Consider the following 25,253-nt stretch of genomic DNA (forward strand, 5'->3'; position numbering starts at 1 on the left):
CATACTGATTTCCACAGTGGCTGCGCCAGTCTGCCCTCTCACCATAGTGGAGAAGGATTTCTTTTTCCTCGTACCCTCTCCAGCATATGTCACTGATCGAGTTCTTGATGATAGCCATTCTTTCAGGAGTGAGATGGAATCTCAGTGTTATTTTAATTTGCATTTCTCGAATGGCAAATGATGTTGAACATTTTTTCATATATTTATTTGCCATTTGTTTTTCTTTATCTGAGAAGTACATATTCATGTCAGCTGCCCATTTTTTGCATTGGGTCTTTGAATTTGGCAGGTCCAATTTTTTCAGTTCTTTTTATGTTCTAGATATAAGCTCTTTGTCTGAGGAACAACTGAATAAAATTTTTCCCCACTCTGGTTTATCACAGGTCAGAACAGAACAATTTAAGCAACATAATGTTTCACCACATACCCTGACATAACAGTAGTTACCATAGTGTCTCTTTCCTTGAAATATTTGAGTATACCTTCATGTACTATAGCATCAAACATAATAAGACAATGTAAAACCATTCAAGAGAATGAAAGTATTACAGGGTATTTAGAACCAACTAAAAGAAAAAAAAAACAATGGTTTGTATTTTATCTCCTTGTCTATAAAAATTTGTGTTTATACTATTACATACAATAAAATCCAATAAGATACAACATGATAAAACCGATGGAGACAGAAGAACAAAAGCTTGGTAGGACTTCAAAACAAGATGATATTAAATCAGCACTAGCTATTATAATGTCTTGTTTTCTTCAAAATAACTGTTCATACCATCACAGACCATAAAATCAAACAACCAAGAATAAAACCATTCCAATTAAAGAATGAAAACATTATAAGGCTTCAAAGCAATATAATGGGGAATCATGATTACCACATACTTTTATGTATTCTTACCATTTCTTACACTAGGGAAACTATTTGATATTTATACATGTGAGTTTGATTTATTTCACTTTTGAGTATGGTCTCAAGCTGTGCCCTTTTTTTTTTTTTTTTTTTTTTTTGCCTTTTTCCTTTTTATCGGTACCGGGGATTGAACTCACGACTGCCTGCTTGCAAGGCAGCACCCATTTATTTATAAATATCTCAATGTGATTATTCTTTATAGCTGAGTAGTATTCCATTGTATAAAAATACCAACACTGTTTTATCCATTCCTCAGTTGATGGACACTTAGGTTATTTCCAAGATCTGGCTATTGTACATTGTGCTGCTATAAACATGTTTGCACATATATCACTGTGGTATGATGTTTTCAGTTTTTCTGGGAATATGCCTAAAAGTGGAATAGCTGGGTCAAATGGGGCTTCCAATCCCAGCTTTTTGAGAAATCTCCAGACTGACCTTCACAATGATTGCACCAGTCTATACACTCTGTATGTTATGTTTTCACTCTGTTGATTTCTTTTGATGTGCAAAACTTTTTAATAAAATGGTATCCCCTTTGTTTATTCTTTGAAGTATTTCCTGTGTGGTCTGGATTTTGTTTATGAAGTCCCTTGCTATGCCCGTGTCTTCAAGATTTCTACCTATTTTCTCTTCCAGTAGATTTAGTGGTTCTTGTTTTAATATTTAGATCTTTGGCCCATTTTGGTTTTAGGTTAGTACATGGTGATAGACAAGGGTCTAATTTTAGTGTTTTGCATGTGGAAAGTCAGTTTTTCTGTTACTGTTTATTAAAGAGGCTATCTTTTTTCTAGAGAATTGTCTGCATCTTGTAATCTGTTCTACTGACCCTCAGGTTTGTTTTTTTGCCAGTACCATGCTGATTTTATCACAGTAGCTTTGTAGTATAATTTTAAGTCAGGGATTGCGATGGCCCCTACCTTGCCTTTGTTGCCCAGAATTGCTTTCACTATTCTAGGTGTATTCTCTTTCCAAATGAATTTTAGGATTGTTTTCTCTTGTTCTGTAAAGTATCCTAATGGTATTTTGACCAGGATTGTATTAAATCTGTATATCAATTTTGGGAGTATGGCCATTTTCACTATGTGGGTTCTTCCTATCCAGGAGCAAGGGATATTTTTCCATTTTCTGATATTTGCCTTGATCTCCTTTTCTCAGAGAACTGTTATCATCAATGTATAGATCTTTTACTTCATTAGATTTATTTTTAAATATTTAATCTTTGGACATTATTGTGAAGGGTGTGGCTTCCCTAATTTCTCTCAGTGAATTTGTTGTAGTGCACAGGAATGCTATTGATTTTTGAGTGTTGACTTTATAATCGCTACATTACTGAATTTGATTATTAAATCTATAAGTTTTCTGGAGTTTTTGGAATCTTTTATATATAGTATCATGTCATTTGCAAGTAATGATAATTTAACTTCTTCCTTTCTATTTTTATTCCATTTATTTCTTTCTCTTGTCTAATTGCTCTGGCTAATGTTTCCAGGACTATATTAAATAGGAGTGGTGATAGTGGACATCCCTGTCTTAGAGTGAGTTTTCAGTTTTTCACCATATTTAGTATGATGTTGGCTGTTGGTTTGTCATAGATAGCTTTTATCAGACTGGGATAAAGACTATCTATAGGGTTTTTATCATGAATGAGTGTTAGACTTTGTTAAATGCTTTTTCTGCATCTATTGAGATGATCATGTGATTTTTATCCTTTACTTTGTTGATATGGTGTGCTACATTTATTGATTTTATATGTCGAATCAATCCTGCATACCTGGAATGAATTCTACTTGGTTATTGTATATAATCTTCTTAATGCTTTGCTGCATTCTCTTTGCCAGTAGCTTATTTAGGATTTTTGCATCTATGTTCATTAGGGATATTGGCCTGTGATTCTCTTTTTAGGTTGGATCTTTCTCTGCTTTTGGTATCAGGGTAATACTTGCCTCCAGCAATGAATTTGGGAATATTGCCTCTCTATTTCACTGAAGAGCTTAAGGATTAATGACCTTAGATCTTCTCTAAATTTTATGTAGAACTTTATATCCATCAGGACCATGATTCTTCATGATTCTTCTTTGTTGGTAGGTTTTTAATTACATTTTCAATTTATTTGATTGATAAAGAGCAATTTAGAATTTTATATCTTCTTGATTTAGCTTTGGTAGTTCATACGTATCTGGGAATCTGTCCATTTCATCTGTATTTTCCATTGTATTAGAACAAAGTTTCTTGAAGTAGATATTGATGATCTTCTGGTTTTCTGCAGGGTCTGTTGTGATTTTACCCTTTCGTTTGTGAGTGCATGAACTAGAGTCTTTTCTTTGTGTAATAAGGTTGGCTAAAAGTTTATCAATTTTATTTATTCTTTCAAAGAACTAACTCTGATTCACTGATTGTATTGTTTTTCTTAGTCTCAATTATATTAATTTCTGCTCTGATATTTATAATTTTTCCCTTGTATAAGCTTTGGGCTTGACATGTTCTTTTTTTTTTTTTTCTTTTCTAGAAGTTTGAGATTCAACATTACATTATTTATTTGAGCTTTGTCTGTCTTCCTAATATGGATACTAACTGGTATAAATTTCCCTCTTAGGACTGCTTTCATTTCATCCTATAAGTTCCAATATATTGCATCAGCATTATCATTTAGTTGTAGATATTGCTTTGGTTACTTTCTCCTTACTGTGGGACAAAATATCAAACACCCAAAGTTAAAAGAGGAAAGATTTATTTGTTTTGTAGTTTGTGGATTTTTCAGTCTATACTCAGCAGGCTCCAAGGCAGAGTGGTACATAGCACTTGGCAACAGAGCATGGTGGTGAAAAACAGCAAAAGTGACAAGAGCCAAAAGGGGCAGAGTATGGAGAGAAGACTCTTTCTATCCCTTGTATTTTGGTAGTTTACCCACCAAAGGTGAGTGTAGCACTCACATTCATAATCCTAGCATTGGACCATAAATCAATCATAAATTCTAGAATCCTGCCCCCATGACTGCATGAGGCTTTTGGGAGGCATCCAGACACAAACCATAACAGATACTCTTTAATTTCTTCTTTAGTTTCATCTTTGACCCATTGGTTGTTGAGAAATGTGTTACTTAATTTCCATGTATTTATGCAGTTGTTGTGGTTTCTTTTGCTGTTAATTTCCAGTTTCGTTGCACTATTGTCAGATAATATGCATGGGATAACTTCAGTTCCTTTGCATTTACTTACACATTTCTGTGGACTAGTATGCGGGTTACTTTGGAGAATGTCCTGTGTGCAGCTGAGAGAATGTGTACCCTGATGCTGTGGGGTGGAACATTCTGTAGATATCTATTAAGTCCATTTGCTCACAGATTTGGTTTAGTTCTGTAATTAACTGATTTTTCTGTCTAGTTGATCTATCTATTTTTGAGCATGGAGTGTTAAAGTTCCCCATGACGATCGTGTTAGTGCGTATTTGATTTTTCATGTCCATTAACATTTGTTTATGTAGTTGGGTGCTCCTATATTTGGTACATATATTTATGATTGTAATCTCTTCTTGGAGTTTTCCCTTAACAAGGATGTAGTGACCTTCTTTATCTTTTTTGATCTGTCTCAGTTTGAAGGTCACATTGTCTGCAAATAGAATAGCTACTCTTGCTTTTCTCTGGGTTTCTGTTAAATGGAATATTGTTTCTATCCTTTAACTTTCAGTCTATGAATTCCTTTTTGAGTTAAATGTGTTTCTTGTATGTAGCACATTGTTGGTCTTGTTTCTTAATTCTTTCAGTCTATTTCTTTTGATCGATGAGTTAAGACCCTTTACACTGATGGTTATAACTAATACATATTGATTTATCTTTATCATGTTATTATCTGTTGCTGGTTCCTAGTCTTTCTTTTCTGTTTAATTGCTTGCTTTACCTGGTGGCTTATTCCTATTGCTGTTCTTGGATTTGTGAGCATTATGATCTCTCTCTATATATAATACCTTCAAAACACATTGTAGAGATGGTTTGGTAGTCACAAATTTCTTCAGTTGTTCTTTGCCTTGGAAATATCTTAATTCTGAAAGAGATTCTTTTTTTTTTTTTAAAGATAGGGCCACACTATATATTCTAGGCTGACCTTGAACTCACTATGTAGCCCAGCCTGAACTCAGATACATGGCAATCCTCCTGCCTTAGCTTCCCACGTGCTGAGTTACAGGCATTGGCCATTGTGCCTGGCTATTTGATATAATTATTGTGAGAAACAAAGAAATTACATGACCAGTAGGAAAGTGAGTGAAGCATCTTGATCATAAAAGCTCTTTGCATTTGTATAACTCACTTTACCCTAATCTTGCCCCTTCTAGGTCCTGCCTTTATTTAAAATGTTGGTAATGTATATATCATGAATTTTTTGGGCAGTAGCTTTTATTTTTTTAAAAAAGTATTGCATTACCATGTTATTTATGTTGGTTAGTGAGATTTTTGGCATTCCAGTTAAAAAGGAAGTATCCAAACCAGGCTTTCTAAAATCTACCTCTCCAATTTTACTTAAGTATTATGATTCAAATAATATCCTTCTAAAAAATTAATTTTATTGGTATACTTTTGATGTGCAGAATCATCACATTTAGTATAGAGAATGTGTACCTGTTCATCATATATTGCAATTCTTTTTTTCTCCACTCCCTTCCTTCCCCTTCAATCCTTCTTCTCCTCTCCCTTTAAAAAATTTTATTTCTATTATTTGTTTTCTATTGTCTTTTTTTGGTTTTCATTTTATCCTTATTATATTCCTTCCATTCCCTATCCCTTCTTGTTCCTCTTTCCATTTGAACATTTTCTTCTTACTTTTTGTTCTCTGGTTTGATTCTTATTTACCCTGAAAGGGTAAATGTTAATATTTCACCAGTGGTATTTCAGAAACAGTAAGTTCAGTCAGTAAGACAGAGGACACAGTAGCACCTGGCATACCTCTGCAGTTAAAAATAATCCACTGGCAATGAGGCAGACACAAACCATAGTTCCAGTTCTCCCTAGAAAAGAACAGAAGTTAGCTAAAGTTACTGCTCACTGTAGTTCTCCGAGTAAAACTACACTCAGAAACACTTAGAGTGTACTTTGTATTCATTTTTTCTTTTGTTCTTAATGTGTTTTTATACTCAGAATTAGCCAGAGATGTTTTCCTCTAAAGTTTAGTGTCCTAATTGTGAGCATGTTTATCTGTGCTCATGCGTATTTTTCCTTAATCACTATGTTGAGCAATGTACTAAAGGAAGATGTAATCAGCTCTCTTCCAGGACTCTAAAGCTGTACTTAACTATTAAGAACTAATTGCACACTCTGCTCCTGTAGCTAATGTAAATAAAATACCTATAAAAGAAAACAAGATCAGAACCCAAAACACCATCTAGCATTTGCAATATCAATTGTTCCTTCCATTTTAGCTCACTTTTTAATTGTATGAGAAAAGTTTCCAAACATAATAAATACAAGGAGAATAATATAATAAACCTTCATATACCTATTTTCCAGAATCTATGATTAGCAGCATTTTACTATACTTCTTTAATTTCTCTTTTTTCTTCCCTGCTTGCTTCCCTTTGTTTTTCTTTCCACTGATCAATTTTAAATAGCAGATCTTTAACTTCATGCATCATGTCACTTCATCTTCTAAGTTTTATTTTTATTCTAATTTATATTTTTGCTCTGTCTACAAAATTGCATTCTTGAAATAAAGTTTCTTTTTTAAAAAAGTAGAACGATCTGTAGCTTTTGACTCAGGCAGGACCCTCTGATTCTAATCATGCAATTCCAAACTTAATATTTTTTTCTTACTTGAGTGTTATGGCTAATGTCTGGATGTTCCCCCAAAGCCTCGTGGGGTCATGGCAGCAGGCTTCTACAGTTTGTGACTAATTCATGGTCCAATGCTAGGATTATGGGTGTGAGTGCCATACCAAAGTGCCACATCCCAGGTGAGTGTGGTCTACATACAATATAAGGCACAGAAATAATCTTCTCACCTGTTCTTTCCTGTTTGATCTGGTTGCTTTTGCTGTCTTCTGCCACCATGAACTGTTGCCCCTCTGCCATGCCATGCTACCTCGGAGCCAGCTGATTACAGACTGAAACCTCCACAAACTGTGAGCTAAATAAACATTTCCTTGCTTAACTTTGGGCATCCCGTATTTTGTCTCAGCAATTGAAGAAAAGCAATGAACACACTGAGACACTAAATTTTGTTCTTTAAAAAACTTAATGAAATACTGCACTGATTTTTCAACTACCAGTTTGAATAACATTTGTCTAAGCTAGGTACTTCTGAAAAGACATTTATATTGCCTCTTACTATGATAAAAAAAAAAAACTTCTTGTTCCAAGAGGGTACCAATGATTAGCATCCTGCCCCTCAGATGCATTGACTGTTACCATTTCAATTATAGAAAACATCTCTGGATCTCTGTAACTCTGAGGGTTTTTTTTTTTTTAACTATTTGAAAGAACCTTAGAAATTTCCTTTACCAGTTATACCATGAGCAGCATTCAGCAAGCAGGGATTCATAAAAATGCTACATACTTGCACATGCCTCAAATATTTTATTGTAATTTGGACACAAATATGCTTTTTCTTTCACTAAACTTGTGACACTGGACAAAGGTCTTGATTTTTAAATAAGAATTCTCAGAAAAGTATGTAAGTAAATGAATAAACAAAACTACTTTGAAGCTAATGATAGGGAGGTGGAAGGGAAGGAAAGGGAAAGGAAGCAAAACTAACTATAAATATATTAACATATTTCAACAACCTCATAAATTCTCTCCATCTACCACACTTCCTTCCCTCTGTGTCCTTTCTCCTGCATCCACGAATGCTCTCAAACCCCTGAGACACTAACCCTTCATTCCAGTCCTAAAAATATCTCCAATACATCCTATTTTCACTGACATTTCTCTTATTTCTTTCTCCTTCTAATAATTTACCCATTTCTTTTTCTTTTTTTTCTTTCCTTCTCTATTTCTTGCACAAACCAGATTAAATGCCAAGTATAGCACAGTCTGTAAGGGGCACTGATACAAGGGGAAAATTGTCAAAACAAATTTTGATTGATGTATGCTTGGTTCTGTGGATGCCGTTATAACCAGTTAAAATTATCTTCTTACAACACAGTTAGGGCTAGTCCAATTAAATTAAATAGGCTGAAGTGGTGGATAATACCTCTTGACAAACAAAAGCCATGATCGCATCACTGGAAAACAGGATCTAACTAAAGACATCTTCCTACCAAAAACAAAGTCTCTCTGCTTTGTTTGACTTCAGCCCTGAACACACAGCAACAAAATGCCTCTATAGACTCCTAACTCTCCTGAAGCAGATCCAAGAGGCACTGATGGAGAGGAAATCAAACACTAACTAGTTGAGCTATACAAAATGTTCAACATAGAAGCAAAGAAACTGGGCAAACTCAAAGAGGATATAGTTAGGCAGAGAGTGGAATAAATAAATTGACCAATGTAGTTAAAGATGAGTCAAATAAAAAATTGGAGGAGCTAATCATAAGTATTCAAAACACGAATGAAAAATTTACCAAAGAAATAGAGTCCATGAAGAGGTACTAAACAGAAATCCCAGAGATAAAGAATTTTCCTGAATACAGGTACTTATTTAAAGACCTACCTGTTTTTTTATTAGCTTTGAGACAGGGTCTCTGTGCATAGTCCAGGCTGACCTCAAACTCGAGATGATCCTTCTGCCTTTGTCTCCCTAAAGCTGGGATTACAGGTATGCACCATCATACCCTCAACAACCTACCTGTTTAATGATTGTTTGAATTTACAATGAAGCATGTTGTCAGATTTACAACCTGTGGCTTGGACTGAACTATATATTTGGCGGGGGTATAGTTCTGTAATCTTGTTTATGGTGCCTCATTGGTGCCTTTTGCTGCCCCTCTTCTTCCTCCCCCTTTTTTACAGAACATCTTGCTTATATGATACTGTAAATTTTGTTAATTGTTCTTTACAGTAATTTTATTTATTTTATTTTATTTTGGTCTTTTTCCTTTTTATCAGTACTGGGGATCGAACTCACGACTGCCTGCTTGCAAGGCAGGTGCTTATGCCGCTGAGCTAAATCCCCAGCCCCCTTTACAGTAATTTTATGTTCTGTTATATATGATAGTACTACATGGAAGAGTTAAGCAAATAAAAGAAGAAAATTATCAAGTTGGAGTTTCCTTAGCCCATTTCTTCATTTTGAATTTTGTAATGTACACATTCTATATAATTCCTCACTTAGTGAACTCATCTAATGAACTAACTGCAAGAATAAAACTCAGTCATTAAACAAAGAGTGTCTTTATATGAACAATAGAAGTGACCAATGTGAGGACAGAGCGTCAGACCTTGAGACCTTAGTGTAAGCACAAGGTAATATATGCAGAGATAGCTTAAAAACAATAGAAGTGCAAGAAAAATTGATCTAACTGCTACTAGATGATGCTAAGAATAAACATAGAGTAATTATAATTAGAGAAAAAGTAGAGGAGTGCATGCATTAGCTAAAAAAAATCTATGTAGAGAAATCATAGTAAGAAAAATCCAAGTACATGGAAAGACCTCAACATACAAGTAAGAGATACATATAAAACTCCACATAAGTAGGATGAAAGAAGAAGCTCCCTACAACACACCATAGTCAAAATCCCCAAAGTCCAAGACCAAAAGAGAATAAGAAGAGCTGTCAGAGAAAAACAAAAAAATCATTTATAAAAGTAAACACATTAGCATTACAGTATGTTAACACAGACTCTAAAGGCCAGACCAACTTGGAAGGAACTATTTCAAGGCCTAAAGGAAAACAACTTTTAATCTAGAATACTATAGCCTATAAAACTACCTTTCAAAATTGATTGAGAAATAAGGACATTCCATGACAACCTTTTGGAAACTCATGGGATACTCTAAAGACAATGATGCTAACAAAGCTAAAGAATCTAGAGAAATAAATAGGTAAGCAGGGGGGTGCTTGAACAGAAAGGGAAAAATAAGAGAATCAACAACACAAAAATAACTTAAAGACAGGAATAAGTCAAGACCTTTCAGTAATAATCTCTATATAAATGTCTTCAACTAGCCAATTTAAAGACACAGACTGGGAGACTGGATCAAAAAACAAAACCTAACAGTTGCATACATGAGACACATCTAGTTTAAAAAGAAATTCATAGGTTAAAAATCAGAAGATAGATAATAATATTCCATGCATCAAGACCTTGAAAATAAGCAACGATAGCAATCTTCTTCTCAGATGAGGTGGATTTCAAGTTAAAACTAATCAGAAGAGCAAAGAAGGTCACTACACATTAGTTAAGTTTCTATTAATAATTTAATAAGAAGGGACAGGAATTGTGAATATATACACACCAAATGTCAATGCACCTAACTTCAGAAAACAAATACTACTGTACACGGAAGACCAAGTACCAAACAACACAGTCATAATGGAGGATCTAAACACTCTACTTTCACAACTAGACAAAAAAATCTACAAAGAAACACCAGATTTGAACTACACCTTCAACCAGACTTAATTGATATATACAAAGTGTTCTACTCCTACAACAGAATATACATTTTGCTCAGCAACATGCAGAACCTTTTCCAAAGCAGGCCACATACTAGACAATGAAGCGTGCTTAAATAAATACAAAAGAATTGAAACCATTCTGTGTATGCACTATCAGATCATAGCACATTGAAATTAGAACTCTATCATTAATAAAACCACAGAAACCCTGGCAACACTTGGACATTAAATACCATAACCGAGTACTTAATTGGTCACAAAAGAAATCTTAGAAGTTAAACAATTCTACAGTCAAATGATAATGCCTATACAATATACCAGAACCTCTGGAACATAGAACTTCCTAAGAGGGAACTTTACTGCTATGAATACTTACATTTGAATAAGCTCCAAGAAATAATCTAATGAATGCACTTCAAGGTCCCAGAAAAAATAGAATAATCTAAATGCAAAGCTAGTACAAGAAAAAACCATAAAGATCAGTAGAAATCAATGAATCAAAAAGCTGATTTCTCAAAAGAATAAACAAAATAGACAAACCCTAGCCAAGCTTATCAAAAGTAAAAAGAAAAGACACATGTCACTTCAACTAGAGATAAAAAAGGCAAAATCCCAGTGGGCACCACCCAAATCCAGAAGATCATTAGTAACTTTTATGAAAACCCACACTCCAAGAAGTCAAAGAATTGTGAAGAAATAGGCAGATTCTTAGATACGTCTGAATTATGAAACTGAACCAAGAAGACATAGAAGCCATGAATGATCTGGTAACAGGTAAAAATATTGAGGAAATAATAAAAAAAAAACCCTATGAACCAAGCAAATCCCAGAAACTGATCTATTTTAGCTGAATTCTACAATAGCTTCAGGGAATATCTAATGCCCATAGTCCTTACACTCTTTAATGAGATTGAAGGAGAAGGAGTACTTCTAAACTCATTGCTGGAAGCTAGCATTACTCTGATTCCAAAACCAGATAAAGGCTCAACTAAAAGAAAAACTTATAGGCCAATTTCTTTAATGAACATGGACACAAAATCTTCAATAAGATTCTGACAAACAGGATGCAACATGATTAAGTAAGCTAAGTAGGCCTCATGCTAAAGAATGTAAGGATGGTTCAACAAACAAATCAATAACACGTCAGTAACACATCACATAAAACACATCAATAACAAATCAGTATTATTTTATCGGGGGTGGGGCACACACCTGTAATTGCAGCACTTGGGAGGCTGAGGCAGGAGGATCACTGTAAGTTTGATGCCAGACTGGGATGAAAAGTGAGTTCAAGGCCAGCATGAACTGCATAGGGAAGCCCTATCTCAAAAAAGACAAAGGACATTAAAAGGACACTATTTCAATCTGATAAAGGGAACTTACGACAAACTTACTGCCAACATCATATTACATGAGGAAAAGCTAGGTTTCCACCAAAAGAATCTCAGAATTCATAACCTAATTTGGTATCAGAGCTGTATACAAAATCAACACATAAAAATCAGTAGCATTCCTGTACACCAGTAATGAACCAACCAAGAAAGAAATTTGGAAAACAATATCATTTACAATAATATCAAGAAAAATTAAGAACTTAGGAACTAACCCAATGAACTGAAAGACCACTATAATGAAAGCTACAATCCTCTGAAAAAGATGGAACACATCAGAAAATGAAGATTATTCTCTGTTCCTGCATAGGGAGAAGCGATATTGCTAAAATGACCGTACTTCCAAAAATGATACAGATTTAGTTCAACTCTAATTAAACTACCAATAGCATTTTGCACAGAACTTGAGAAAAAAGTATCTTAAGATTTATAGAGAAACAGAAGAGACCCAGAAAACCAAAGCAGTCCTGGACAACAAGGGCAAAGCAGGAGGCATCACAAGCCTAGACTTCGTGTTATACTGCAGGCTAGGTGGGTGTCGGCTTCCTCCCTTGCTGTACCATACATGTCCCTCCCCACGCTGCAGGCTTGGTCCAAGAAGATACCTTCCAACCCTACAGAGGAGGACCATTTCCTAGGTCAAGGGTATACAAGTAGCTGCACTCCCCTGCTCAAACCACCAAACAAGCTCTCAAGTTACACTGCAGTGATCAACACAGTATGGCATTGGCACAAAAACACAAAAGTCAATAACATTCATGTAGAGTAAGTAGATCAATGAATAAAATAGAATAGAAGATGAAGAAATAACCCATGTACATTAAGTCATCTAGTCTTGGACAAAGGAGACAAAATTAAATACCGAGGAAAGGTAGCCCAGTTAGAAAACGATGCTGAAAAAACTGGCTATTCACTGCAAAAGACTGAATCCAGATCTGTATCTTTCCCCATGTACTAAACCAAAATCAGAATGGATCAATGTTCTGAATATTAAAACACAGTGCATCTGCTAGAAGCTAAAATAGACCCAACTCTTGAAAACACAGGCATAGGAAATAATTTTCTGAACAGAACCCACTTGTATAAAAAATAGTATCAAGAATCATCAAATGAGGTTATATCAAACTGAAAAGCTTCTACACAACAAAAGAAATGATAAGTAGTGTGAAAAGGCAACCTAAAAATGGGGAAGGATTTTGCTAGTTACTCCTTTGAGGACTAGTATGGAAAATTTACAAATAGCTCAAAAGACTAAGACACCCATCCTCAAACAAAATACTCAGTCAAAACATGGGCTACTTCTCAGGAGAAATAAAAATGGCCAATAAATACATGAAAAAAGCCTCAATGTATCTGACCATTAAAGAAATAAAAATTAAAACATGCATAGTTCATTTTACTCAGAAAGAATGGCTATCATAAACACAAAACAAAGCAAACAAAAAATCTCACATGCTGGTGATGCTGTGGGAGAAAATATACCCTTCTGCCTTGCTGGTTAGAAATATAAACCGGCACAGCCACTGTGGAAATCAGAATAGAGATTCTACAAAAAGCTAAAAGTAGAAATTCTGTTTGATCCAGCTACTCTTCTAGAAATCTTCCCAAAAGGGTTACAGACATCATACTACAGTGATGTGCACACAGCCATTTATAGCAGCACAATTCGTAATAGCTAACTCTTGGAAGCAGTCTATACATTCACCAACACATGAATGGGGGGAAAACAGAAGCCCCTTGAGATCATAATTTTAAGTGAAGTAAATCAGACCCAAAGGTTAACTATCACATGATTTCCCTTATATGAGAAACCCCGCATATAAGTAATTTGAAAAGCAAAATGAAAAGTAGGTAAAAGTAACAAGGAAACAGAACTTTTGCAAACAGGAAAAGGATCTAGAGCTGGAAGTTGAGGAAGCAGAATGCACAGAATTAAGACGTGTTGTGTACATTTACTCACATCCTATGATGAACATAAATATTCTATACTACACACATGTACTAATAAAAAATTAAAAACTCCAAGCAAAATAAAAGTCAGTAAATCTAGAAAAGATTTGGTTAAAACTATCAACACATAAATACATAAAACATTGCTCTAGCAATGAATAATTTACAACCTTCTCAGGTGCACAGAAAACATTTGACATAATGGACTAAATTTTGGGCCATGAATTAGGACCAAACAAATTTCAAAGAACTAAAATAATAAAATAATTTCTCTGTCTGTTACATTACAGATAGAGGTCATTAATTTCAGGAAAATGTCTTAATCAGGAAACACCATTTTTATAAGGATTAAAAAATGATAACATATGACTATGTTAGAACTAAGAACTTTTAGGGTTTTTTTTTTTTTTACTTTTATTTTTTTGGTACCAGGAATCGAACTCAGGATCTTTCACTTGCCAGGCAGGCACTGTGTCATGGAGCTATATCCCCAGCACAGAACTTTTGTTAACCAAAGGATAAATCTATGGAGAAAAAAAGGCTCAGGACAGAAAAGGTTTTTTGCAATACATATAACCAATAACAAAGTTAAATAAGAATATGAATATACAAAGAATTCCTACAAATCAATAGGAAAAAGTCAAAAATTTCAGCAGAAAAATGGGCAAGAAAAAGAAAGTTACTCACAAGAAAGATATCCAATTGACAAATAAACCTATAATAACATCTTTAGTCTTCTCAGTAGTCATAAAAATACAAACAAAAACAATAGCTAAATGTCACATGCACCTATATAATGGTTAAAAATGAAAGAATACTTATAATTCCAAGTATCAGTGAAGATGTGAAACACTTGGAACTCTCACTCAATGTCACTGGAGTACAAATTGGTACAACTATTTTGGAAAACAGATCACATTAATAATTACATTTCAAGACTTGCTGTCCCAAGGCAGAATAATTTTAGTACCTGGCATATACCTCTTATGGTTTCTACCCAGATATCCCCTAAAGCCATATGCACTTCTAGGTGGGAAAGTGATTGATATAGCTGACTTGCTGTTGGGAGGCGGGACTGATTAGCTGGGGACATGACCTACAAGGGTACCTCTTCTTTCCCATCTCTTCCCTTCATTCTGTTCCCTGTTTTCTGGTCACCATGATGCCAGCAGCCATTCCTCCACTATGTCCTTCTGTCATGCCTTCCTGCCTTGGAGCTAGCTTATTATGAACTAAAATTTTGAAACATGAGTCCAAATAAATATCTCCTTTAAGTTGTGAGTGTTGTATTGTGTCTCAATGTGTCTTACTCAAGTGAGTAAGACACATTTTGGTACAGGAAAAGAGGTAATTGTTGTAACGTACTTTACCTTGTGATTTAAAAGCCTTTGGAACTGGCCTTAGGAGATGACAACTAGAGAAATCCTAGCATACTATATGCCAAGTTTGATGTGAGATTCTGGTCAGAGCTCAGAAGACCAGAATGCTACAGAAATGAGGACTGTAAGCACAGGGTTGAAAAGTTTCTGTTGGGAAAAAGTATTTCATTGTCAGCTGGGCTACAAGGCATGTGTGTTACGCTCTGGCAGAAAATCTGTACATTTTGCTTATGTCCTAAGGCTTTTCTGAAGACTCCAATTAAGGAAGGTAGACTAATTTGGCAGAGGAAATTTCAAGACAGCTTAATGTTCAGGCCGAGGCACCATACTTCTGATAGCTTTGAGTCATTTGTACAGAAAATCAGATGCAAAAAGGTTATTTGAAAAGTTTTCAGTTTGGGGCTGGGGATTTAGCTTAGTGGCATAGTGCCTGCCTTGCAAGCAGGCAGTCGTGAGTTCCATCCCCAGTACCGATAAAAAAGGAAAAAGACAAAAAAAAAGAAAGTAAGGAAAGTCCTTATTTACAGTCCTTACAGTAAGGAAAGTCCTATAAAATTGTAGCAGAGAAGAGCAGCGTTGGCTAAAAAGATTAGCATTAAAAAGAAGCTAATTACTTTATATCAGGACAATAGGAAAGATCCCTTGAGGCCACATGAGGAATCCACAAGATCTCATCCTTCTCAGATTTAAAAATGAAGGACTTTGCTTTGAGAATGGAGTCTGGGCACCCTATCCAAGAAGGCTGACATAGGGAATTTGTTTCCCAGGATTCAGATCATAGTACTCACCCATTCAGGCATTTAGAGGACTCTATAACCATGACACAAGGGGTCTTGGCTACTGCTCAAGCTGTTAACAGATCTTGGCATCATCCACACAGTGCTGGTTTTACAGGCAGGTAGAATACAAAAGTTGTAGAGTCAGAAAGGCTTCCACCCAGATTTTAGAAGGAGTCCAAGTAGTGCCCTTGAGAGGACAGGGCATGAAACTGTTAAAGTGAAGCAGACAGTGAAGTGGAGACCCTCTAGAGCTGGAGAAGCCAGGAATGTAGGCTGGCTGAAGAAAGTCACAGACAGTGAGCAAAGCCAGCCCAGAGACATAGCATGGAAGCTGTAGCATTTGGTAACACAGTGGCAGGCTGCTCAAACCATTTGGAGTTCATGTCTCACCATCACTTGCCCTGCATGCTGTACATGTTTCTAGAAGATCTAATGTTTGTCCTGCTGCACTTCAGTATTGTTTTGGTCCCACTGGTTTCTATCTTTCTATTCCTACCTTTTAGAATGAAGATTTTTCACCCTGTGCCATTGTATGTTGGCAGTGTTTAACTTTCCTTTTGGTTTTTATAAGGACTCATAGATGATAGTTTACCTTAAGTCTCAGAAGAAACTTTGCGATTTTTTGCAGTGCTGGAACTATTGAGACTGTGGCCGTTCTTAGAGATGGGCTAAATGCATTCTCATAAAGTGATGTATGTGAGTCGTTTGGGGGCTGCGGCTTATGTCTAGATGTCCTCCGAGATCTCACACACTCATAGATGGAGCTTTAGGAAGGTGATTCAGTTGTAGGGATGATAAAGTTGACTTGCTCTTAGGAGGTCAGGTCTGGTTGTAAGAGGCAAATCACTGGGAACAGGACCTGAAGGATGCACTTCTTTTCCAGGATCTTCCCTTTGCTATTTACTTTCTGGCAGGAACATCTTTTCCTCTACCGTCCCTCTACCACGCCTTTCTGCCTTGGAGCCAGCTGACCGTGAACTGAAACTTTTTAAACATAAGACAAGCTAAACCTCTTCTTCTTTTAAATTGGAGATGCGAGGTATTATGACTGAGCAATGAGAAAGCGACTAAGACAATATTCAGTAGAAATACAAGCAGCAGAAAACGTGTTTCATTGCAGCATTATTTATAGTAGTAAAAACTGTAAACAACCCAAAATATAGTAAAAAAGAGATTTTGTTTGTAAGATCAATAGCTCTTAAGATGCACTTAATCAAAGACTTGCAAAACTATTGCTATAGATTTGATACAGTTTTTCCCCTAAGGATTTATGTCTAATCCCAAATGCGGCAGTATTAAGAGGTGATGAAATCTCAGATGTGGGGTCTACTGAGAAGTATGAATAAGAGATTAGAAATCAATAGAGAATAAAATAGCATACAAGAGATGGTGGTGGGACAACTGGCTGTCTATATGGGAAAAAATATCCCCACCTCAAAATTCAAGTTTAAGGCCTAACTGTAAAAAATTAATCTTTTAATATTTTGGAAGAAATATAAATATACTTACTCTATCAATGTGAAGATAAATTCCTTAAATAGGATAAAAAGTCATGAAACACACAGATAAATGCAAAGACTGGTAAGTTTCATTACATTCAAAGTCACAAACTTCTATAAAATAAAATAAACCACCACATTTAAAATATTACACAGTATGAGAAGATATTTGCAATATATACTCAAGAAAAATAGCATCTGGATTTTTAAAATAAATCATATAAATCAATAATCATTTTGACTATGTTGATAAAACTGGTATCATGCAGGAAGCAGCCAATAAGAAGAGGCTGGGGATTCAGCTCAGTAGCACAAGTGTTTGCCTGACATGCACAAGGTCATAAGTTTGATCCCTGGTATAATAAAAACAAAATCAAAATTTAAAAAAAAACAAAGACTAAAAACAGGATCAAACACTTGAAAGATAAATTTATAGACACAGATGACCTACTAAAACTGAACCAAGAAGGTATATGAAATCTTAGCAGATCAATTACAAGTAATAAGGTTGAAGCAGTAATAAAAAGTCTCCCAACAAAGAAAAGCCCAGACACAGCTAAGTTCACAGCTGAAATTTACCAAACCTTTAATTTAGGCTTACCTAAATTTACTAAAGAACTAACACCAAAGTTCCACAAAGCATTACATGAAATACAGAGGGAAGGAACACTTTCAAGCCAATTCTATGAAATCAACATCATCCTGATGCCAAAACCAGACAAGGACATGACACCAAAAGAAAATATCATACATCATGCTCCAGGCAGTTTCACTCCAGGGATGCAGGGAGTTCAACACACACAAGCAGGCAGAAGCAACATAGGACATACACATTCTGGAGAATAACTAGTCAGTCCTCACGAATCAATAAATGTAATACATAGAAAAATAGAATCAAGGATAAAAACTATATGATCTTCTCAATTGACTCAGAAAAAGTTTCTGACACAATCTGACATGATGAAAACACTAAAGAAACTAGGTATTGAAGGACCGTTCCTCAATACAGTAAAGACATATACGACAAACTCACAGGCAACGTTATTCTGAATGGGGAGAACAAAGCATTTCTTCTCAAATCGAGGCAAAGAAGTACACTGACATCACTCTTATTAAATATAGTTTTTGAGATTTTAGCTAGAGCAATTAGGCAAGAGTAAAAATAAAAGGAATTACAAATAGGAAAGAATGAAGTCAAATTCTCTGTATTTAAAAACAGTATGATCCTATATTTAGGAGATCTTAAAGACTCTATTAAAAGACTTTTACCAGATAAATTTAGGAATGTAGTAGGATATATAATTGACATTAAAAAACCAATAGCTTTGCTATACCCAAAATGGACTAGCAGAGAAAGAAATAAGAAAAACAATACACACACCATAGCTTCAAATAAAATAACTAAGGATCTACCTAACCAAGGAAGTAAAGGACCTCTGCAATGAAAATTATGGAACACTGAAGAGAGAAATAGAAGAAAAGACCAAAAGATGGAAAGATCTTCCATGTTCATTGCCTGAGCGAATCAGATTGTCGAAATGGCCGTATTACCAAAAGCAACCTACAGATTCAATACAATCACCATCAAAATACTAATGACATTCTTCATTGAACTAGAAGTACAGTCCTACAACTCATAATGGAAACACAAAAGACCAAAAATAGCAAAGTGAATTCTAAGCAAAAAAGCAAGGCCAAAGGTATCAAAACCTTCAGGTTATATTATAAAGTCACAGTAACAAAACAGCTGGGTACCAGCACAAAACAGGCATGTAGACAATTGTTCCAAAATAGAGGCTAGAAACCAACTCACCCACCTAAAGTCATCCGATACTGGACAAAGGATCCACAAATATATGTTGGTGAAAAGATACTCCTTTTAACAAATAATGTTGAGAAAACGAACACTTCCAGAAGACTGAAACTGGCTCCAGTCTCTCACCTTGTATAAACTGCAGTGAAAATGGATCAGGAACCTAGGTGTTAGAACTAACACCTTCCTGAATAGGATTCTAAAACAGAGAAAATATTAGTAAGAATCAACAAGTGAGATTATGTTAAACTGAAATTTCTGCACAGGAAGGGAAACAACCAGGAGGCTGAGGAGACAGCTAACAGAACAGGAGGAAAATCTCAACCTTCTCTTCTGACAGAAGATTAACACCTAGAATATACAAATAACTCAAAGAGGTTAGCACCAAAAAATCAAATGGCCCAATCAATAAACGGGCAAATGAACTGGACATACTCTTCTCAAAAGAAGTATCAATGGCCAACAAGCATATTTAAAAAAATGTTCAACATCTTTAGCATTAAGGAAACGCACATCAAAGCATTTGAAATTCCATCACACTCAGTCAGAATGGCTATTACCAAGAATACAAAAAATAATAAATGCTGGCAAGGATGCAGGAAAGAAAAACCCTTCTGCTTGTTGGAATGTAAATTAGTACAGGCACTATAGAAATCAGTGTAGGGTTCCTCAAAAAGCTAAACATAAAGGTACCATTTGCTCCAGTGATACCATTTCTTGGTATATAGCCATAGCGGTTGAAGCCAGCATACTATTGCGATACTTGCATACCCATGTTTATTGCATCATGATTCGTAACAGCCAAGACACTGAAACAGCTCAGATACCCATCAACAGATGAATGGAAAAAGTGCTATATACACAAAATGGCATATTATTCAGTCACAGGAGAACAAAATTCTCTCATCTGCAAGAAAATAGAAAGATCTGGAGCCCATCACGTTGAGTAAAATAAGCCAGGTTCAGAAAGACAAATATCCTGTGTTCTCCTTAATATGTGGAATTTAAGAAAGATGAGAACAAATTAGAAAGGAAACTATTATTAGATAAGGCAGGAATAAGGCTATGTGTGTAGCTGTGGACACTAGGGAGCAGATGAGCAGTATATATTGTATGCCATGGATCCCCTCATGTAAAACTAGGACGGAAGAGGGTCAGGAGGTAATGAAAGGTACAAGCGATAGACGTATGTTATAGCATGCACAAGCCTGCCAAACTGTGACTCAAAACTCTATGTAACTAATAAAAGGAAAACAGAAAAGGCAAAATATCCAAAATTTTTACACTGAAAACTAAAAAAACTTCTGACAAAACATAAAAGTCTCTAAATAAATGTAGAAGCATTCTGTTTTCAAACAAATGATGAAAAGACTTATTGTTAATTGAAGAATGAAAAAGAATAACCTTCAATTAAAAAGTGCTCTGACACTCTAAAGTTGTATGTCATTTGTATTTTGACAGATATAAGCAAGCAAATAAAAATGAAGAAGCTCAAAGAGTCAACAAACAAGGGAAAACACACTCACCTTCCTTGATTCTGTTTTTCCCTACTTTTTACCCCTCCACTTTTCTCTCTTCCCTATTCTCTCCTTTCCTCATTTCCTTTCTTTCTTCCTTCAGTCTTGAAGCTAATATTTAAAAATGTTAACAACTATTAATACTGATTAATAGACTATGTATCTTATTCTTGTACTTCAATATATTTTGTCAATTTCTTTCTTTTTCCCTGGAATCCCAGGTTTCCACATACTGGATACATGCTAGACCACTGAGCTGTATCCCCAACCCTATCTTTTTAATTTCTTTGGAAAAAAATACAAACATGATTACCTTTTCCTCCCTTACAGTGAATTGCAACAACATTGTCCTTATCTTGAGCCATCCATTCATCTACTTCCTTGGAGAACAACAACATCTCCCTGATTTCAAATACAAGATTTTTAGTTGAATGTAAATATTTCCAAAAACTCAAGCCCAGTGTATTTAGCCCTCTTCTGATAGTCAAGGTAGCATAAAACTTACTTCAGAGTAGGGACATTGTGATCATCAATTTTGATTCGATGGACCCTATAATGAAAGTACTTAGGATCATAAGCTCTTTCACCTTAAAGAAATAATACAGATGTTATAGCGCTGTGCCTAAAAATATAGCAAGTGAAGTTATATCTGAGTTAAAAATGTCTACTAGAAATTCCTTATCCATCTTCAAAAGGAGCTTTCTGAGACAAAATCTGCTGCTCTAAAGCAATCATAAGAGTCTCAAAAACGTAAGGCTAGCAGTGGTTTGTCTACTCAGGTAAAATGACTCAGCTTTGCCGGGTAGGCATCATGATCACGTTTCACTTTCCAGCAGACTGCTCATGACACCACTGTAGGGTAGTGAGAAGCCATGGAGCAAAAGCAAATGTAGCTGACCAAAATGATCACCCTCTGAAAACACCTGCTCCATAGACCAGCTGAGGGGAAAAAACAAAATGGGGGGAGAATCTGTTTTCTACAGAGTTTGTTATTGCCTTTTTTTTCTTTTTTTTTTTTGGCAACAAATGCCCTGCTGTTATCACAACCCGTTCTTATGAGGTTAGAGGACATGTTGGTTGAGTTGTGTGTGTCCTCAACATAGTCTGGTACAAAGACCTAATACCATTAGAAATATTTCCCTAAACCTAATACCATCAGAGCGGCTCTTCCTTAAATGGTTCAACTTCCTCTCCCTCCCCACTTTGGTCCCTCCCTTCCTGCCCCGCATAGGGAACTTTGTGGTGGTGAGGTAACTTTTGCTACCAAACAGAAGCAGCAGAAAATGTGACTTTGATGTAACTCTCTACTTTTAAATACTTATGATTAAAAGAAATGTAAAAGCAGAAGCATCTTATTACTATGCAACCTGTTTTCTATATAATAGAAAAACACTGAGCTATGTACATACTGCACAGATTATAGACTTGATAATGATCTGGATGCTTGGTATCTAGGAACCGCGCGACTTCCTAAAAGAGAGACAGGTATGTTACAGACTCAACATAACCCAGGTGTAGTTTTGGAATTACTAAGAGTAATCTAAGATACTTACTACTTTTATTCAGTTGTATTTCATTGGCACTTTTTGGGGATATTCAGGCAACATGAATGAGGGTATGTTCATGCCACATAATATATAACTAACTGATGGTTTTCAAATAGCCCACAAAGTGGGTTTGGCTATACAGACTAGCTTTACTATAAACATATATTGTTTAAATCTACCAGAGAAGGCAATTAGTTGGTTAACTAGTTACATTTCTTCCAGATCATTAATTCACAGATGTAATATAGGGTTGATATTTAAATCTAGTCTTAATAAATGACAATTATGATTATAATCTACCTAAGTACTATACAAATAAACATACAAAAATAATTACATATAATATGCATGACATAAAAAGACAAATTATATCAGGTTTTAGATAAATGATGGCAATATGAAAACTTTTTGGCTCATCTGTATTTTCTTAAGCTTAAAAATGAATATATACATAAATGTGTATATATACACATATATGAAAAAATTTAAAGTCAGAAACATGTTATTATTTTGTTTTGTTTTTTGAGATAGGGTCTCACTGTGTAGCTCAGATTGACCTTGAACTAATGGAAATCCTCCTGACTCAGCCTCCTGAGTGCTGGAATTCTAGGCATGCATTATCAGGTACAGTTAAAACATGTTAGTACTTAAACAGTTAATACATTTAGTACTACCATACAAAATCTAACAACGTTTCTCACATGCACTTAAAACACATGCACATATCTCTGTGCAGTAAGAAAAATGACTGTCATAAAATTTAAAAACTGACTAGTATATTACTATCAGAACATGTTTACTGGCTAGTCAGAAAAAAAGATATCAAAACAATCAGTATATACACTGAACTCAAAAGATCAACACTCTGAATCTGACAGAATGGAAGAGAAAGGAATAGTCTTAATGGTTTAAAAACTCATGGGATATCACACACTAAAACAAAATCCAGGCAAGTTGAGAAGTCAAATATAAAAACCCACAAATATCTCCAAGATATGTAAGTGGATATTAACTCTTTGGATGAGGAATAACTAAGTGGTGAGTCAACAGAGCGTCAATAGGTTTAGGTGTGAGTTCATAGAAAACTGAAACTTCTATTTTAAAAACACCACAATATACAAACAACAGAGGAAAAGATTTTTCAGTAAAACGGACTGAACAGGGGCTGGGGATTTGGCTCAGTGGTGCAGTATCCGCCTGGCAAGTTGAAGTCCTGAATTCTATTCCTGGTATCCACCTCCCCCCAAAAATTGACCGAATGGAGATGGCCAATTGTAATAAATTAATAACTTATTATCAATAATTTAACTAATACTCTTTCTCCCTATAGATAAGTAGGCCAGGGACATAAATAACCCACAAAAGAAAATTCAACTGAGTATCTATCTATATATAGATAAACATTCAGTTTTGCCAGTAAAGAAGTCAAAACAACAACGAAGTACCATTTGCACTCATGAAATTGGCCTTTTCATTTTAACTGATAAAATTTGGTGCTGGCAGATATGGCATGAAAGTAAAACCTTTAATTTATTGTGGACACAATCCTTAGGGTCTAGCAGTATATATTAATAACAGTTATATAGTCCTACTTTTTAACCAGGTAATTTCATGTCTAGGAATCTATCCAAAAAACCCCCTTAAGCTCAAAGATGTTTTTTGCTGTGTTGTTGTCAGTAGTGATGCCAAATATTGAACAGGAGAGGTTAATTGCAAGACAAAGTGAAATATGCAATGTTAGAATACCGTCTTGACATCTGTTCTCTCAACAAATAAACATTTCACACTGGGAAATTGATGTGCAGCTTTTAAAAATATTCCTATGCATAAGAACAGTCAGTATATTTTTATTCATGGAAGAATTAATATATCTGGTCAGTTAAATTTCAGGGATTTTAAAAAATCACCTTCCTATTTCTCTGTGCCTGAAAATAATCTTAAGAATTTGATTTTTCTGCATGAGTCTACCCTGTATTTTCTAATCTAAGTATTTACTCCAAAATATTTTCTAACCAAATTAACTTAAAAGGGACAAAAAAGATCTAGAGAAAAATCCAACTTTCATCAAGCATCTACAATGGTCGCTATCTGTTACCAGATGGAAAGTTTTTGTCCTCAGCCAAAACAGAGTATCAGTTGTGCTAAGGCCAAAAAATTAAAAGATGACTTAGCATATTTAGGATTCCAGGTAGGGCATAACTGTTTTTTCTCTGTAGCTCAGCTTACTATGTGTACAATGCCTAAAAGTCTTCCATGGGATACAACAGTGAGAAATACTTTCTACTCTTTGAAAGACTTCTTGCAACATTTACCTTTGGCTTTTCCCAAATCTTGGGAAAAGCACCTTTTCTTTTTGGTTTCCTGTTTCCTTTCCCTTTCTTCTTCTTCCTCCTCCTCCTCCTTCTCCCTCCCTGCTTCCTTTCTTCTTTCTTTCTTGATAGGATCTTGCTAAATTGCCCAGCCTAACTTTAAGCTTGCCATCTTCCTACTCCAATCCCCTAAACTGCTAGGATTACAGTTATGAACCACAACCATATAATTATGCTTTTACTGAGGTGTAACAGCTACTGTAAACTGCACTAACTTATGCATGCACATAGATACTAACTTCTCAGATGATGACTGAGTTGGAATTTCATAGTAAACAGCATTGCATGTTTGAAATTAGCCACAGGGCTTAAAGAAGTATTATTCCACTATAATGTAGATGTCAATCTAAGTACATTTTAGTTATAGCAGTTTCTTCTCCTTCATAGATTTTAAAATATGGCCATGATGCTTTATGTTTCCTCCCATCAAGAAATTGACTCTATTTTCTTGTTGAATCCAGATAGGCTTCATAATCTATTTTGTCCAACAGAGTGAGCTAGATACCACGTTAAATTATACTAGTTTTGAGCCTGGGTCT

General features: G+C 35.2%; 1 protein-coding gene across 1 annotated transcript in view; it reads right to left on the bottom strand.

The window, feature by feature from the left end:
- The window catches only part of LOC100721187 (phosphatidylinositol 3,4,5-trisphosphate 3-phosphatase TPTE2), a 50,514-nt gene that overhangs the window by 17,879 nt on the left and 7,382 nt on the right, over positions 1 to 25,253 (bottom strand). Inside the window, exons 7-10 of the mRNA XM_013140822.3 lie at positions 22,208 to 22,268; positions 21,304 to 21,385; positions 21,112 to 21,200; positions 5,856 to 5,917 (exon numbers count right to left, since the gene is read on the bottom strand). Coding sequence (XP_012996276.2) covers positions 5,856 to 5,917; positions 21,112 to 21,200; positions 21,304 to 21,385; positions 22,208 to 22,268 — 294 coding nt within the window. The remainder of the gene's footprint in view (positions 1 to 5,855; positions 5,918 to 21,111; positions 21,201 to 21,303; positions 21,386 to 22,207; positions 22,269 to 25,253) is intronic.

This window comes from Cavia porcellus, unplaced genomic scaffold, assembly GCF_034190915.1.
Source record: "Cavia porcellus strain 051 isolate PalLab524CR breed Dunkin Hartley unplaced genomic scaffold, mCavPor4.1 scaffold_21, whole genome shotgun sequence".
NCBI classification, from domain to species: Eukaryota; Metazoa; Chordata; class Mammalia; order Rodentia; family Caviidae; genus Cavia; species Cavia porcellus.